Here is an 18,516-nt window from a genome sequence, read left to right as displayed (position 1 = left end):
AAAATTATTAAAACATGATTAAACAATGCCCATAGTACAAATAGTACAAATTTAAAATTAAAGTCATAATAACAAACCCACCCCATCCCATCAGGCCAGGCCCGCTTCCTTAAAGAGATGGGTTTTAAGGTCGCGCCGGAAGGAGCGGAGGTCGGGCGCCATCCGGAGCTCTACCGGAAGATGGTTCCATAAGTCCACTTTTACCACTTTGTGACCCAAGTTGCTGGTCCCAATGATGGACTACCTGTAGAGGGACTACCTGTAGAGATTAAATTGCCTGTATCTGTTCAGTGGTGTTGCCACACATAAATGACTAAAGTCACGTGTTTTGAAACCTAAGGTATTAGTGACAAAGGCTCAAGTCATTATAATTGAGAAGAATCCGCATTCTGCAAAGAAGGTGGATCTGTAGGGAATGCCCCAGATGGCAGCTGCTAAATTCTGCAGCAGTGACCAATTCACCTGAAAATGAGGTGGCTGACTCACAAACCCATGTGAGTCCTTTCATCAGAGAATACAGTAACTATATGCTCTGTCATTAGAGTCCAGCTTCTTGCTAGGAAAAAATAATAATAACCTGCTGTCAGCTGTGCCCAACAATTGTCCGTATGAGAGCTTTCAAACCAGCCATCTTAAATCTTGATTTTACAGTATAATAATAACAATGATGATGTTGGAAGGGACCATTGTTGGAAGCACCGAAGTAGCCAGAGGATTTGCTGGTGACATCGACATTGCCCCCCCCCGGGGGGGCACTCAGTTGGGGGCTCTTTTTTGTGTCCCTGTGAAATTGTCTACTGAGGTGGTACCCATTAATCAACTTGTGGGTCACCTGCTTTCAAACTGCTGGGTTGGCAGGAGCTGGAGTGTGTGACAGGAGCTCATCCCATCTTCCAGCAGCAACGGGTCTCAAACGCAAGCCTACCCATCAGCAGCCCAGCGTTCTAACCCCTTTTTATCTCCCATCTACAGTAAATTAATCTATAGCAGGGGTTCCCAACCAGGGGTGTGAGACAATATTCCAGGAGGGTGCGAGAACTTGGGTTTAGAAGTTTCAAAATTATAGTGTATGTGCATAACTTGTTGCCGTTATTTCGAACTTTTGTAAGGGGCGCGAGAATATATCAGAAGCGTCCTAGGGGTGCAGGGTATAGAAAAGTTTGGGAGCCGCTGATCTGTAGGAACGAATCCTGAATTCATTTCAATCTCAAGCTGAAAACTAGTTAGAAATCAATAAGTATGTAGAATGCAGGATGCTTAGCTTCATCTTCACATCCCGGTATAAAATGAGCACTGTTTAGTGGCTGTTCGAAGTCACAAAAGCACCAAGTGACTTATGACCATTTTTCACACTTAACGACAGTTGCGGTATCTCCATGGTCATGTGATCAAAATTTGGACGCTTAGGAAGAAGAAGGAGGAGAAGAAGAAGAAGAAGAAGAAGAAGAAGAAGAAGAAGAAGAAGAAGAAGAAGAAGAAGAGGAGGAGGAGGAGGAGGAGGAGGAGGAGGAGGAGGAGGAGAAGAAGAAGAAGAAGAAGAAGAAGAAGAAGAAGAAGAAGAAGAAGAAGAAGAAGAGAGTTGGAAGGGATCTTGAAGGTCTTCTAGTCCAACCCCCTGCTCAGGCAGGAAACCCTGTACCATTTCAGACAAATGGTTGACCAGTCTCATTATGACGGTTGGGGGGGTCCCTGGGGTCACGTGATCCCCTTTTGCGATCTTCTGTCAGGCAAAGACAATGGGGGAAGCCAGAGTCACCTAACAACACTGTAAATAACTTAACAACTGCAGTTATTCGTTTAACAATTAAAGGTAGGCCTTGACTTACGACCACAACTGAGCCCCAAGTGAATCATTGCAGTTGTGCAGGTCCTTGCACTTAACAACTGTTGCAGCATCCCCACCTTCATGGGATTAAAATTTGACTGTTTGGCCACCAACACACATGTACAGCATCCCGGTGTCCCACGATCGCCATTTGTGACCTTCCCAGCTGGCTTCCGACAAGCAAAGTCAAAGGGGAAAATTGGATTGGCTTAACAACTTCATCATTCACTTAGCAACTGCAGTGATTTGCTTAACAACCGTGCAAAAGTTGTAAAATCAGGTGTGACTCATTTAACGACCACCTTACAATGAAAATTCTGGTCCCAATTGCGGCTGTAAGTCGAGGACTCTCCATAGTCAGGTTACAGAAACGACAAATTTAGGTTTACCTCTTATTATGCGCTCAGAAATATAGTCCATTCTTGATATTTCATGCTCAGTAGTCATGAGAAAATAGGTCTCCCCAGGTTATTTTCCTGCAGTAAATCTGGTTGACTTCTCGAAGCCCAATAGGAAATGTCAATCACTTGGATTTCATTGCATCTGAATTTTTTTTTTACAACTCTGTAAGAGTTATTTATAGACGTATTCAGTTTTGACATGTCTGATAAATATTAGGTTGTTTTTTTAGTGACTCATTGGCCACGTGCATTTAGTGATAAGGGTTAGCACCTCTGTATTTTTACGTTTATTATCTTCCTACCAATGAGAGCTTGGTTACTTTAAAAAACTTTTTTAAGTTTCATGATAAAATAAAAATACAGAAAACTAAGGCTTTTTCAGTGCAGTTAAATACAAAGACAAAACCCTAACCCTAACCCCAAACAAAATACAACCTCAACCTTTTGAACATAACACTTCAAGCCCTTTGTATCATAGCACAATCAGTCTGATCATCAAAACCTAAAATCAACATTTCAGGTTTTTTTTTTCAGTTTTGAGCAGTGGAACACTGCTATCATGTCCCCCTCGTTTTTCTCTTCATTAAACTAGGTAAAAAGGTAAAGGTTCCCCCGCACATACGTGCTAGTCGTTTCCGACTAGGGGCCGGTGCTCATCTCCGTTTCAAAGCCGAAGAGCCAGCGCTTGTCCGAGGACGTCTCCGTGGTCATGTGGCTGGCATGACTAGACGCCAAAGGCGCACGGAACGCTGTTACCTTCCCACCGTAGTGGTCCCTATTTTTCTACTTGCATTTTTACGTGCTTTCGAACAGCTAGGTTGGCAGAAGCTGGGACGAGTAACAGGCGCTCACTCTGCTACGCGGCACTCGGGATTCGACCCGCCAAGCTGCCGACTTTCTGATCGACAAGCTCAGCGTCCTAACCCACTGAGCCACCGCGTCCCTTATTTCATTAAACTAGACACTCCCAATTCCAGCAACCGTTCTTCATTTTTCGCCTCCAGTCCCCTAATCATCTTTGTTGCTCTTCTCTGTATTCTTTCTATTTTTAACTGTCCAAATTACCATCAAAATAAATTGTTTCGGTAACAGTCCCTGGCTTGGCAAGCTGTATGGCATCACATTCTACTCCATCACCTTGGAAGTGCCAGCGGCTCCCACGGGACGGCACGAAGAGTAGTGTCGTGGAAAAAAACCCAGTGGAAAAGACGAGACAGGAACACAAACCAATAATTCTTCCTTTAAGATTCAGAGGTTTATTTTTCTAATAATTTGGAACATAGCAAGCATAATAACACATCATCACATACATTAATAACCCATTGCAATGAGGACCAAATGGTTATAGCAAATTCCAATAGGACAGCTATAGGCCAATGGCCAATCAATCAGGTCCAGTCCCAACTTTTTATGCCCTTTCGTGTCCTATGAATGTAGGCAGATGGTCCGCTGACTTTTGCTGACTTCTTACTGACTTTTGCTGACCTCTTACTGACCCCCTGCTGACCTACTTTCCGCATATACTTTCTGCTGAACATAACTTTCCACATAGACCCGTGTACATTGCAGCCCACATCCACCAGCTACTTTCAGTTCCCTATTTCTCCCACAGTTAATAATACTCGTGTTCCAAATATACATAGACCTATCTACTTCGCAATTTCATATTGCACAGAATACAAAATAGTACCTTCGTATTGTGAAACGGTATAAAGTTGAAGCCAAAGCTTTGTTTTAAATCACTACTGGGGGGGGCTATCACAGGTTTGCTCCAGCCTCATCTTGTTATATGAGGAGGGGGCTATATTTTCATCTCCCACAGTAGTTTCAATTCCCTCTTATCCCAGCCTGCCTCCTTCTGCCCCACAGCTCCCTCCCCTCATTGCCTGTGGCAGACTGGCATCTGACGGGGCACGGCTATAGCCGGATGGCAGTCCTGACATACTTTTTAAGGGGGCAAAACTCTTTGGGTTTATTTGACAGGTGTTTGCGTGTGTGTGTGTGGGGGGGAACTGCAAAAACCTGCCCCAGCGCTCTTCTGACACCCACAATTCTCTTTTCTGTTCTTTGGACACAGGCGCGAGGACATACGATCGTCTCAAGAAAGTGCGGGAAGAGGAGCGACTAAAACGCACCATGCTTTCCGAAGTCCTCCAGTACATCCAGGACAGCAGCGCTTGCCAGCAGTGGCTCAGCCGGCAAGCTGACATGTATGTTGCGTGTTGCTTTGAGCTTAGAAGAAAGAAAGAAAAAAAGAAATTGGGTTGTTTTTTTTTAAACGGGCAGGTTTGCTTGAGGAAGGAATGAATAGATACCGTATGAAAAAAGAAGCCACTGGCTCTTATGTTCACCTTTTGAGAGTTCTGTCAATCTTGGGTGGGGAAAAAAACAGAATAGGACCAGATTTTTTTTATACATACCGTATATTTATGTCCCGTCTTTATTTTTTATAAATAACTCAAGACTGGGAACATATGTAATACTCCTTCCTCCTCCTCTGATTTCCCCCATAACAACAATCTTTTAGGGTTGGCCTGAGACAGAGGAGCTGGCCCAAAGTCACCCAGCCGGTTTTCATGCCTAAGGCAGGACTAGAACTCGCCATCTCCTGATGATTAACCCAAAGTGACCCAGCTGCCTATTCACGCCTAATGTGGGTGGAACTCACCATCTCCTGGTGATTGACCCAAAGTGACCCAGCTGACCTTCATGCTTCAGGCAGGACTAGAACTCACCGTCTCCTAGTTTCTAGCCTGGTGCCTTAACCTCTAGACTAGACGGGTTCATTTCCAGGCAAGAACTACGTTCCTATTTTCTGTTCCAAGATATGAGCAATTGTTCTTGGGAAGCAAGGGTGTACAATTGATGTGCCAAGCCAGGCAGGAATCCAGCCATCTCTGGCTTCTGAAAATTGTGCCACCCAATACTGGCACTCTCCTGCATTGGTGGCTGACATCACTCCAACCTCTAGCCGTGGTGTTGGGGCCAACAATTAGGAAACTTCCTTTTCCTGCAACTGGCGAGCGTGAGGCCTCCACCCGGGTTCTGAGAGGTGGCTGGTCTTTTCTGAGCTCATTCATTCCTAGAGACCACAGAGAGAAGTTACAGAGAGGTCCTTACCTTCTCGGCAAAGGGAAATGGTTGTGGAGCTCCTTCCATCTGCCCCCTTAGATTTAGTTTGGGCTTCCCCAAAGCCTGCCTTGGAGGGTTCTTTTCCCTGGAAAGCCAGGACTCTTGTTTTCTCTTGGTCCTCAGCTGCTTAGAGCAGGGCTTTTCAACCAGTGGCACGGGTACCACCTGTGGTACATTGGCACCTGGCAGGTGGTACGTGACCATCCTAGAAAAGTGGTAGTGGGGGTGGTGGGGAATGGCAGCACCGGACAAGCCTGACTGAGCGAGACACGGGCTGTCAGGGCTCAGCGGAAGCAGCAAGATCAGCGCTTCTTTGGGGCTGTCAGGACTCAGCGGAAGCGCCACGATCAGCACCAGGCTCCAGCTAGAGCTCGGCGCTGATCCTGGTGCTTCTGCTGAGCCCAGAAGAAGCGCCGATCAGCTGGAATGTTGCAGCATCCCCAGGGTCTTTTGATTTACATTGAGATGCTTGGCAACTGATTCATAGTTAATTAATTAATTTATTTATTTATTTTATTACATTTATAATGACAGTCACAGTGTCCCAGGGTCATGTGAAGTGACCAAAACCTGCTGCAATCACCCAGCAGACAGGGGGGGGTATAAAAACCAAACAACCCTCCACCCCACCCCCGCTGCCAATCCTCAACAGAAATGCTCACAACAATGAAAACCTCGGACAGGAGGAAGAGCACCACTGGGCGGGCAGGCAGGTGTCTTGCTCAGCTGTGGCTTGGGGGGCACTTTTTTCAGCGCCATTGTAACTTTGAACAGTCACTAAGCGAACTGTTGTAAGTCGAGGACTACCTGCATCACTTTTTTACTTTTTGGGGGGGTTCATCAAGTTTTTGACACCTTGCTAGGCGACTGGTGGTCCTCGGATGTTGCCATATGCTAAAAGTGGTACAATGGGTGAAAAGGTTGAAAAGCCCTGGCTTAGAGGGCTTTTGTTCTCCCAGTCTGTTGCTTAGCTGGATTCACTACAACTGAAGAGTGACACTCATGTCAGATTGGGTTCCTTAGCTCAGGGGTCCCCAACCCCCGGTCTGTGGACCGGTACTGGGCCGTGGCATGCCAGCAACCAGTCTGCACAAACAAGCAAAGCCCCATCTGTGGGATGCAGGCAGCACACAAAACCACGCCCCCTCTGGTCCGCGAAAAACCCCCTCTCTTCCTGCAACTGGTCCCTGGTGCCCCAAAGGTTGGGGACCTCTGCCTTAGCTACTGTCTGTTGAAGGCCCATAGGGCACATGGCAAAAAAAAACAACAACAACCACAAATTACAAGTAGTCTTTGACTTACAGCCACAATTGAGCCCCAAGTTTCTGTTGCTAAGTGAGACAGTTGTTCAGTGAGTTTTGCCTCATTTTACGACCTTTCTTGCCACAGCGGTTAAGTGCATCGCTGCAGTTGTTAGCAACACGGTTGTTAATTGAATCTGGCTGCCCGCCTCACCCACCCACCCCAATTGACTTTGCTTGTCGGAAGCTTTCAGAAGCTGATCACCTGACCCTGGGACACGTCAACCATCAGTTGCCAAGTGGCTGAATTTTGATCACGCGACCCGGAGGATGCTGCGACTGTCGTTAAGTGTGAAAAGTGGTCACAAGTCCCCTTTTTCCAGTGTCGTAATTTTGAACGGTTACTGAACAAATGGTCATCAACGGCCATAAAGCTGAAGAACAACTATATGAAGCCCCCTTCCTTTCTTCTGCCTTCCCTGTAAGGGCTGCAGCCTGGAAGCAGCCGTAGCCTCTGTCTGCTCTTTCATCTTCTTGCGGAAGTTAGCCCTAACGCATGGAACTTCGCTTTCTGCTAACCTGTTCCTTTTTTTCCCTCCCATTTACAGCGATTCCGGCCTGAGTCTCACAGTACCAATTACATCAAATTCAGGTATTTCCTTCTGTGCCTATCTACCGGTTGTTCAGCTGTAAAAATTTGGCAAGGGAGTCCAGATCCCTAACTATTAATGCACTCATCATTCCCTCCAGCTTGGCATTCTCCACTGAAAATTGTTCCGGGAAAGCTGGCAGGTTTCTGGTCCTCACTCCACATCTTTGTCAAAGGCCACAAATGGATAAGCAGGAATCTTTTTTTTTTGTTGTTGTTTTTTGAAGGGGTGGGTGGGTTATTCCTTGGTGCTGTCTAAGCTTGTTTATTTTCTTGCATTTTATTACCCAACTAGGTAACACCATCAGTGACGATGTTATCAATGCACTGATGATGTCACCTAGTCTGGTAACGAAATATCAACAGGTCAGAAATCCCACAGTTCAAACCTGAGTGATAAATATTCTCTTCTGTAGGAATTGTTTTGTCTATCACGTGGATTCTGACTGAGCATAATGGAGCATAAATATCATAATCTGCTAAAATCAATTAAACCTTCCAATGTAACATCAGCTGCCCCCAGTATAAAATCCATGTGACATATAAAATCAATACATTCAAAATAAAAAGGAAGTGATTTTTAAGTGACCTCAAAGCATCCATTAATAAAAGAAGCATTTGTAGTGCTCTTTTCGCTTATTGGTGCCCGAAGTCGGGGTTTTTTCTCAGCAGATTAATTGCAGTAAGCTGCACCAGCAGGCAATGCACACAGACACCCACTCTTTCATCAGGCCACTGGATTTAAGAAAGTGACACGTTACTGCAAAGAAGCACTAATGACATCCATCCCTCTGACATATTCACACTTATGTGTGTGACTGTTTTACATGTGTTCACAAGAATGTGTGGCAGTGCTGTGTCACGTGCCCATCGAAGGAGTCCTAGCATGTCATTCCCCAGTTCAGGATCTTGATACTAAATTGGGAATCTCTAGAACTCAAATGAGGCATACGTGAAACACATTAGCAATTAATGTTCCCTGTAGAATCTCAGAAGGAGAAAAGAGAGGGTGGCTGTTGGGATGTGAGGGTGTCTCCCTTCATCTGCGTTTGCTCCAAGCTAAAGACTTGCAAGCTATGTTCTTTTTTTTTTTTTTCATTTTAAGCCACTGCCCACGAGGTAATTAATGGCTGGCATTTCCTTTCCCTCTGAGCTCACCGTTTTCCTTTTCTCCCACCCACTCCTGGGTGTATATATAGTACTAGCTCAGCAAAAAAAAACACGGTGAAGGCATCTGCTGGACTTCAGTCACGGCACCCTAAACACGTTAATCTTGAAGGTAGCCCAAGACTTTTGTGGGCTTTAGTCTAATTGCAGGGGAAATCGTCATCATAATAATGGCATTTCTCTGCTGACAGCTCATTGCTTAGTCAGTGTTCCTACTCATTTACTTAACTGCTTCTTTCCAGCAATTACCTCACATAATGTCAGCAGGTTTCGACGCGAACTATTCAGCTACACTGCTGGTGTCTGATGTGTCACCTGTTCAGGGCTTGAGCCTGCTCAGAAAATAAGGCTCAAGCTTGTCAGATGCGCTCTGAATATACCCCAAATTGCCTGTCTGCTATTTGGTCAAATATGGCCCAGTAACCATAAGAATTCCAGTGTCCGTTGGATGTCATGCCTCTCCTAAGGGAATTAGTTATTCCAGCATTATGATAATTTTATTTATTTATTTTGTTTATTTTATTATATTTATATACCGCCCTTTCCCGAAGGACTAAGGGCGGTTTACAGGGTGATTAAAACAAAAAATACAAAAGTTAAAAACAGATTAAAAAAATTATATCCGTCCCTGAACAAATAAAACCCCAGTTAAAATTAAAATTAAAATTCTCAGCCTGGGCCAGAGAGCTCGAAGAGCCAACAATGATACAAAATGATGTTCAGTTGTGCTCGTTTGTTTCTTGCAAAATATCCTGAAATGCCAATTATAGGTCGTCCTCGGCTTACGACCGTAATTGAATCTGGAATTGTTGTTCTACAGGTAGTCCTCGACTTACAACAGTAAGTGACTGTTCAAAATTACAGTGGCACGGAAAAAAGTGACGGTTTTTCACACTTTACAACCATTGCACCATTCCCATGTTCACAGGATCGAAATTCGGGGGCCTCGGCAACTGGTTTATATTTAACAACGGTTGCGGTGTCCCAGGGTCATGCGATTCCCCCTTACGACCTTCTGGGGAAGCCCGATTGACTTAACGACCGTGTTACTAACTTAACAATTGGATTGATTCACTTAACAACTCTGGCAAGGAAGGTCATAAAATCGGGCAAAATTCACTTAACAAATGTTTCACTTAGCAACATAAATTTTGGGCTCAGTTGTGATGATAATGGCAGGACTACCTGTAAATCAAGATGGTCGCTAAGAGGGTCGTCATGGGACTGCACCTGATTTACAGTCTTTTTTGCAGCAGTTGTTAAGTTGAGGTTTACCTGTAACCTAGTGGGGCTTCATTGCTAGATAAATGCTTGGAATCATAGAATCTTTAACCAGGAAGGAATTCTTAGACCAGGAATGTCCAACCTTGGCAACTTTAAGACCTGTGGACTTTGACTCCCAGAATTCCCCAGCCAGCCATGCTGGCTGGGGAATTCTGGGAGTCAAAGTCCACAAGTCTTAAAGTTGCCAAGGTTGGACAGCTCTATCTTAGACCATCCTAGATAAACAGCCTTCCAACCTTTGAAAACTGGTAAAATTCCCCACAACTCTAGGACTCTTCCAAGTCTTCATAATTCTCACGGTCAGGAAGTTCCTCCTTTGAAATTTGAAATTGCTTCCCTAAAGCTTCCACCTGTTGGTTCTTGTTCTACCCTCCGACACGGTGGAGAATTTAACTACACCCTCTTCTGTGGAACAGCCCTTTGGAAGATTGCTATCAGGCTTCATGTTTAAAATCCCATGGGATCCTGTTAAATTATTGCTATCAAAATGCCAAGGTTTCAAGGAAAGGCAAACCCATCAGTTGCCATATCTGACTACTGAGGGAGCCTTCCCTTTGGATCAGGACTTCTCAAGTACAGTAGAGCAGCTTCTTAATCATCAATCTTTCTCGCCAGGATCGAAGCGGTCAGGACCAAACAGTTAGAAGGACCAAACACTGGGTTGCCAGAAGAGAAACTGAGGCCTGATCTGAATTGTTAGTTATTAGTGTCTTTGGAACAGACCTGGGCATTTTATGGCCCTCCAGGCGACATCCGGCCCTTTGGCTACTCCTATCCGGCCCACATGGATTGCTTTTAGTGGTAATCCTCTACTTATGTCCAAATTTCTGTTGCTAAATGAGACATTTGTTAAAGAAACTTTTGCCCTATTGTACGACCTTTTGCCACAGTTGTTAAGTGAATCACTGCAATTGTTAAATTTGTGACAGAATTATTAAGTGAATCTGGCTTCCCCATTGACTGCTTGTCAAAAGGCGGTTGCATGACCCCAAATCACTGCAACTGTCATAAATATGAGTCAGTTGCCGAGCATCTGAATTTCGATCACATGACCACGGGGATGCTGCAACGGTCATAAGTGTGAAAAACGGTCATGAGTCAGTTTTCAGTGCCGTTGTAACTTTGAATAGTCACTAAATGAACTGTTAGTTCAGGACGTAAGACTGCTGGTTTTTTGTTTTGTTTTTTCAGTTTACACATGTGCGTGCGTGCGTGCCCTACACACCTTCACAGCCCTCTTGTTTTGGCCCTCCACAATGGTCCTCATTTCTCATGTGGTCTCTTGGGAAAATTAATTGCCCACCTCTGCTTTGGAAGGTCCCCAAATCACAGATTGTGGGCGATCACTAGCACTCAGGTTCTTTTATTCCCACACAAGGGGCTGCTTTGATGAAAAACACCTCCCCCTCCCCCCCCCCCCCATTGATGCATCAGTGATGCCAGTTGCACATCCTGAGGTAAACTTTTTTTGGTCCTCTCAGAACAGGGCCCAGGTTGGTCAAAACAGCGGGCACCATTTCCAATAAATCTGTCTGCTGTCATGGTTCCAACAGATGAGACTCTTCAAAGAATTTCGAGACATTGTTTACCTTAAAGAATCTTCATTTGAGTAGCATCATAGCATCGGCACTAACATAGTCGAAGCCAAAAACTGAGTTACCTTCCCCTGAGCACACAGTATCAAAACACAATTCCCTCCTCCAATTAACAGCCATAAATCACAATCTCCATTTACCGGTAGTTGGAAATGCAGGCTTCCCCTCCAGTTGTCCAGCCCGGCCAATTCTTATCATCTCTTATTTCAATAACCTTGGTTCTCACACTAGGTCCAGTGTTACTATGTCTAGCTAAACCAGGGGTGTTAAACTGCCGGCCCACGGGCCGGACGCATCACACAGAAGCCGCGCCCACACCCCTTTGCCGGCAATGGCAAAACCGTCCTGATAACGTTGTGCGACGTCACGTGACGTCGCGAGTTTGACATGTCTGAGCTAAACTCTCGTGCACATTCCTCCCCCCCCCAGGATCATCTAACTCGTAAGATTAAAAAAGAAGAAGAAAACGGTTGCCTCTCCATGTGTTGTCAAAGCAAAAACATTCAGTGTTAGCAGTGTTGACATCCGCCCCCATTTTATTTCGCCCACTCTTCCTCCCCCCCCCCTTCCGCCCCTTCTAATTCACTGCCCTCCATGTGAGAAATAACTGCAAGAGCTAGTTCTTTCAGTCCTGACACCTTCTAACCAGAGCTGGTGGTTTTATTTTTCCACAGGTAGAAGAAGCGCCCCTCCATTGAACCTCACCGGTCTCCCTGGAACGGAGAAGCTGAACGAGAAGGAAAAAGAGGTAACGGGGATTGAGAGACTAGTTGCAAAGCCCCTCGTATTAAATTGCTGTTGGTCTTGTTCAGACAGTGTGGCTTCTTAACCCATCAAAGTGTTTGTGGCCCCAAATTCCTGCTCTGACAGACAGTTATGCAAATCTAGTCTAACGCAGGGAATATGCTGCCTATTTCCTCCTTGTGTAATCTTTTCCATCACTATTTCATAGAAAGCCACCATTGTTTATTGGGATCGGCCTGCAAATGCAGGTCTGTTGAAATGCTGGCATTGCCTGATGGGCTTTGTGTCATTAGCCCTAATCACACAATACCTGTGTGTATAAGTGATCACTGGAAATGCCAGCTCCAGGAACACATACAGGCCTAAATATTTTCCCTGCCACCCTCACAGACTCAGTTATTTTTATTTTCAAAGACACACACAGCAGGATTGTGCAAAAATGGGAAGGCAGGTTTTGTAAAAAGAGAAATAGCCTTTAAAAATATTGAACGCTTCCTTCAACTCGCTCAATTCCTGAATACAGGTAGTGCCTTCACTTATGACCACAATTGAGCCCAAACTTTATGTTGCTAAGTGAGACAGTTATACCCAAATTTACCCAATTTTACGGTCTTTCCTGCCACAGTTGCTAAGTGAATCTACCACAGTTAAATTAGTAACACAATTGTTACTGGCTTCACCATTGACTTTGCTTGTCAGAAGATTGCAAAAGGGGATCACATAACCCTGGGACACAGTTGTCATAAATATGAGTCAGTTGCCAAACAACTGAATTTTGATCACATGACCATGGGGATCCTGCAATGATCGTGTGAAAAACAGTCATAAGTCACTTGAGCACCGTTGCAACTTATTGTCAGTAAACGAATTGCAAGTTGAGGATTACCTGTAGAAGCCTTTAAGAGTCAAGACAATGAACGGACATATTTTGGATTGTCTTCCTTTCTTCCTCTTAGGAAAGTAAAAAAACAGGCTGCCTTTTTTTTTCTAAATCTCCCAAACCTTCCAGACAAATTCTAGCTAGTTATTCGGCTGATATTTTTCACGTCTCTCAGTATTATAGGTGAACATTCTTCACCTGTAGCCTTGGCAGAAGCTTCGTTTTCCTTGGCGGTTGCCATTTTGTTCTGCTGGGTTACATCAGGTTCAGGTTCTCCCAGGTTCGCCTGGTGCGCCAGTTGCGACCCTATCTGGACCGAGATGCCCTACGCACAGTCACCCATGCGCTTGTGACTTCCCGTTTAGACTACTGCAACACTCTCTATATGGGGCTGCCCTTGAGGACCACTCGGAGGCTTCAGCTGGTGCAGAATGCGGCCGCGCGAGTTGTGATGGGGGCTTCCCGACACTCCCATGTAACACCTCTACTCCGCGAGCTGCATTGGCTTCCGGTTGCCCTCCGGGTGAGATTCAAGGTGCTGGTGATGACCTATAAAGCCCTAAATGGCTTGGGTCCGGGATATCTGAGGGAACACCTGCTGCCGGCATCAAGTTCCCTTCGTCCAGTGCGCTCCCACAGGGAGGGTCTTCTCAGGGTGCCGCCGGTAAAAGATTGCTGGCGGATAACACCCAGGGGGAGGGCCTTCTCTGTGGGTGCACCTGCCCTTTGGAACCAGTTGCTCGCGGAGCTTAGGACTGCCCCCGACCTTCGTTCATTTCGCCGGGACCTGAAGACTTAGCTCTTTGAGCTTTCCGGCCCAGGCTGAGAGTTTTTTAATTGGGTTTTTTATACTTTTTTTCAGGGATCAAATTTTATCTTTTTAATTGTTTTTAATTTTTGTATCAATGTTTTAAGTACCCTGTAAACCGCCCTGAGTCCTTCGGGAAAGGGCGGTATATAAATTCAATAAAATAAAATAAAATAAAATCAGAGCATTTTCTTATTCGTCTAAAGCAGGGGTCGGCAACCTCGGCTCTTTTATGACTTGTGGACTTCAACTCCCAGAATTCCTGAGCCAGCTACGCTGGCTCAGGAATTCTGGGAGTTGAAGTCCACGAGTCATAAAAGAGCCGAGGTTGCCGACCCCTGGTCTAAAGGGAGAAAAGTGGGCAGTTGGTTTCTCCACCGCAGTCATTATAGCCCTGGGAACTTAAGAGTTTAAGAGGCTAGAGTTTTTAGGATCTGCTGGCGTTGCTAAGGTGAACAGCAGATTCATAAGCTCTTATTTCGACCTCCAGAAGACGCAAAGGGCTTGTCATGTAATTAATGTCTAGCAAGGTGCTTTTTCAAAAGGCAACTGGGCTTTCTGTGTGTTTTTTTTTCTCCTGAAGATGTTTCGCTTCTCATCTTTTTTTTTTTATTGAAAAGTTTTAACATACAATTTTTCTTTAAAAATCCCCCCTCCCCCTCCCTTCTCCCTCCCCCCCTACCTCTCCCCCCCTCCCCCCCCCCCGACTTCCCAGAGCTAAATACAAGGTATATATAAAAAAAACAATCATAAACAACCATATACTAACAACTATAAACTCTAAAATCCATCACTCTCTAGCTTATATAGGATAAAACAAACCTTAGTAATATTAAATATATATAAAGAAACTAAAATAGAAAAAGAAAAAAAGAAAGAAGACTTATTCAAATGCTACATGAAACTTCTTAACCCTATACTTGTTCTGGATAAACTCAATCCATTTTCTCCATTCCATAATATAGCGTTCTTGCGAGTGATCTTTCAAATAGGCCGAAATCTTCGCCATCTCTGCCAGGTCGGAAACCTTTAAAGTCCACTCTTCTATGGTCGGCAGTTCCTCTTTCTTCCAGTACTGACCTATCAAAAGTCTTGCTGCCGTAATTAAATTCAACATCAACTTGGTGTCCACAACTGTAGCATCTGTAATTATTCCCAACAAAAAAAGTTGCGGACAAAACTTTATCCTCTGTTTAAAAATCTTCTGCATGTTCCACCAGATTTTTATCCAAAAAGCCTTAACCTTTTTACAAGTCCACCATATGTGAAAATATGTTGCGTCTTCATCACCGCACCTCCAACATTTAGGCTGATAATTCGGATACATACTTGCAAGCTTTTTAGGATCTAAATGCCATCTATAAAACATTTTGTAAAAATTCTCTCTTAGATTTTGAGCTTGTGTAAATTTTACGTTCCTCACCCAAATCTTTTCCCACGTGTCCATTGTGATAACTTCCTGGATATTTTGGGCCCATTTTATCATACAATCCTTAACAAGTTCTGTTTCTGAATCAATCTCTATCAACGCAAGATATATCCGTTTAATATGTGCTGGTCCCTGATTTCTAATTTGCTTTATCAAATTTTCATCAGTCATTGTAAAACCATTTTTCTGGTCTTCTTTCCACCTGGCCCGTAACTGAGTATATTGAAACCAGTTTTGAACAACCTTCTCTTCTCGCAAGAGGCTATATGATTTCAAACACCAAACATTTCTTTCCAAGCTTAGGATCTCCTTGTACGTAGTCACATCATGTTTGAAACCAGCATGTATATTTTCTATTGCGTGTTTTGGAATTGCCCACAGTGGTATCTTGCAATCTAGCTTATGTCTATACTTCTTCCAAACTCTCAACAAAGCCTGTCTTAAAATATGCACTCTAAACACATTGTCTACCTTCTTGTCATACAACAAATATGCATGCCAGCCAAACAACAAATCGTGGCCCTCAAGATTTAATAATCTCTCTTGTGTCAAATTAATCCAATCACTTATTCCTACTAATGCAGCAGCTTCATAATATAGTTTAAAATTGGGCATTTTAAGACCACCTCTCTCACGAGTATCCTGCATAATCTTAAGTTTAACTCGTGGCTTTTTCCCTGCCCAAACAAATTTATTGATACCTCGCTGCCATTCCTCCAAATTAGAATCTTTCTTAAGAATCGGTATCATTTAAAATAAAAATAAAAATTTAGGCAGGACATTCATTTTCACTGCTGCGATCCGTCCCAACAAAGACAATTGCAATTTTTCCCAATTCTCCAATTCTTTTTGAATTTTCCCCCATAGTTTTTCATAATTATTTTTATATAACTTTGTATTAGAGGGCGACGTTTCGCTTCTCATCTTAAGAAGCTTCTTCAGTTCTCACTGAATGGTGGGGAATGGAAGGGTGACTGCAAGGAATATAAGTCCTTCCATTCCCCACCACTCAGTCAGAACTGAAGAAGCGTCTCGGATGAGAAGCGAAATGTTTTCAAGGAGAAAAAACAAAAACAAAGCATGCTGGGGAGAAGTACGACCTGGGTGACTGAGAATCTCCATAGACCAGGGGTCCCCAACTTGGCAACTGGGGAATTCTGGGACTTGAAGTCCACAAGTCTTAAAAGTTGCCACGGTTGGGGACCCCTGCCATAGACATTCCTCACATAGTTGCTTTTCAGAGTTGGGGAGAGCTACTGTAGGTTTATGAAAAGGTACCAAAAAGGACTGACTGATCTTACTGTTGTGGGGGTGGGGGTGAAGAGACAGTCTGATTGGCACCTGTCAATTATCCTGCATTAGGCACAGCTAGGTGTCTGACTTAGAATGCCCAACTGTATTATGAAGCAAATTTCCTGCACAGCCAGTTTGGGAAGAGTAGAATTTCTGACTGTTACCAAGACCAGATGTTTTGAACATGAGTGAGAGGTGGTAGTTCTCAACTTATAACGCTAATCAAGCCTGGCAATTATGGTCATAAACCGTGATGGTCGTAAAGTGGGTCATCCTGTGATTGGATCTGTTTTTACAACCTTTTTTTTTGCAGCAATTGTTAAGTGAAATTCCCAGATTCATAAAACAAACACCACTGTTCATTATGGGATATTTTTTGTCAGAAATCAGAAGTAAATACCTGGAAATTGTGGTCATGTGACCGCAGGGTGCTGCAAATGGCCATAAATGCCATCTGCTTACTGAGTGCCCCCAAATGCAACCAAGTGACTGTGGGGGGGAGGGGTGATGCTGGCTGGGGAATTCTGGGAGTTGAAGTCCACATATTTTGAGGTAGTTAAGGCTGAGAATCATTGATCTAGAACCTAACATGGATGGATTATTAAGCAGATGCAGTCTTGCTGAAATTGGGAGAATTGGGTTGAAGTGAGGAGGAGAGGGTGACAATGCTGGCTTGGGAATTGAAGTCCACAAATCTTAAAATCGCTAAGGTAGAGAATGATGTAGAATGAACATCGAGAGGTTATGAAGCAGATGCAGTCTCGGTGAAGATGGGAGCGAGGATGAAAATGAAGAAGAATGGGTGATTGTATGTAGGACACATGACTAACCAGAAGTGGTTTCTCCTAGCTCTGTCAAGTGGTACGGTTGGTCCCTGGAGCATACCTAGAGTACAAAGCCGCCTTAGTCAACGAGTGCCACAAACAAGGAGGCCTCAGGCTAGCCCAGGCCCGGGCCCTGATCAAGATCGACGTGAACAAGACCAGGAAGATCTACGACTTCCTCATCCGAGAAGGATCCATCACCAAAGCCTAACAGAAAAGCAGAAACTTTGTGTGTGTGCGGGAAGGAGGGGAATTCTGCACCTTGTGCTTTTGAAGCAAAGATTGGGGCTTTGTCTGTCATGGCTGCCTTGCAAGATGGAGAAGATCTCTTTGCAAACTTCCTTCACATTTCCTTGGTTCTTTTTAACTCTGGTGTGTAACGATTGTGCGCCCTGTGCTGCTACGAACTTTTTGGAAAGAATAGTAGGATATGTAATCTATTAATAAAATATGAGTGGGTAGTGTATCTCACACTTCTGATAGCTCTACAAGAGAAGCGTGGAAGCTTTTTTGCTTCAGCGCTACGAGTGGCATAAGTGCAGGCCTGAAACACTTCACACTCGCTTCTTGGAACACATTTTGTGCTCAGCTTTTGTGTGGGAGAACCGGCAGAAAAATTCCTTTTCCTTTTTTTTTTAAAGGAGGCCCCGTTGAATGCTAGAGGAAATAAAAGCTTTCATCACCTGCTCTTGTTACCCATTCTAAAATTACAACATTCAGAAGGAGGGAGGGAGTGAATTCAGCGCAGGATGGAGCAAGGAGCAGAGTAATTATTAATCACTTCTTTTTCATGTATCTGAATTCTACATCAAGGATTCAGATATTAATTTAATTTAATTAATTTAATTTAATTTAATTTTAATCCAATTTATATCCCGCCCTTCTCCGAAGACTCAGTATATGGAGCGGCTGAACTGGGAGGGTCCATGAGGTTTCAGATCGTGAAAGCACGGGTTTTGGCAAATGGATTGACTTATAGCAATAGCTTTTAGGTTAATATACCGCCCCATAGCCCAGCCCCCTCTAAGCAGTTTACAATGTCAGCATATTGCCCCCAACAATCTGGGTCCTCCTTTTACCGACCTCTGAAGGGTGGAATTCTGAGTCAGCAACCTTGAGCCGGTCAGGATCGAACACCAGCAGTTGGCAGAATTAGCCTGCAATACTGTATTCTAACCACTGCGCCACCAAGGAACAAAATGTTATCGAGGGACAGAGTGAGGAGGTATGAACAAAATTATGAA

The 18,516-nt window shown here is 44.2% G+C and overlaps 1 protein-coding gene across 3 annotated transcripts in view; it reads left to right on the top strand.

Annotated features, from left to right (window-relative positions):
• TADA2A (transcriptional adaptor 2A) overlaps positions 1 to 17,837 on the top strand; it is a 59,720-nt gene extending 41,883 nt beyond the window's left edge. For 2 of the 3 annotated variants that reach the window (XM_083379799.1, XM_083379798.1), the window contains 4 exons: positions 4,304 to 4,436; positions 7,208 to 7,251; positions 11,969 to 12,042; positions 17,298 to 17,837. In XM_083379799.1, coding sequence (XP_083235925.1) covers positions 4,304 to 4,436; positions 7,208 to 7,251; positions 11,969 to 12,042; positions 17,298 to 17,483 — 437 coding nt within the window. In that variant the 3' untranslated portion in view covers positions 17,484 to 17,837. Of the gene's footprint in view, positions 1 to 4,303; positions 4,437 to 7,207; positions 7,252 to 10,314; positions 10,520 to 11,968; positions 12,043 to 17,297 lie in introns of those variants that run through there. The other variant, XM_083379800.1, reaches the window with a different exon arrangement.
• Positions 17,838 to 18,516: the final 679 nt, after the last annotated feature.

Source organism: Vipera ursinii, assembly GCF_947247035.1.
Source record: "Vipera ursinii genome assembly, chromosome: 1".
NCBI lineage: Eukaryota > Metazoa > Chordata > Lepidosauria > Squamata > Viperidae > Vipera > Vipera ursinii.
This window is presented reverse-complemented; position numbering and strand designations above follow the sequence as displayed.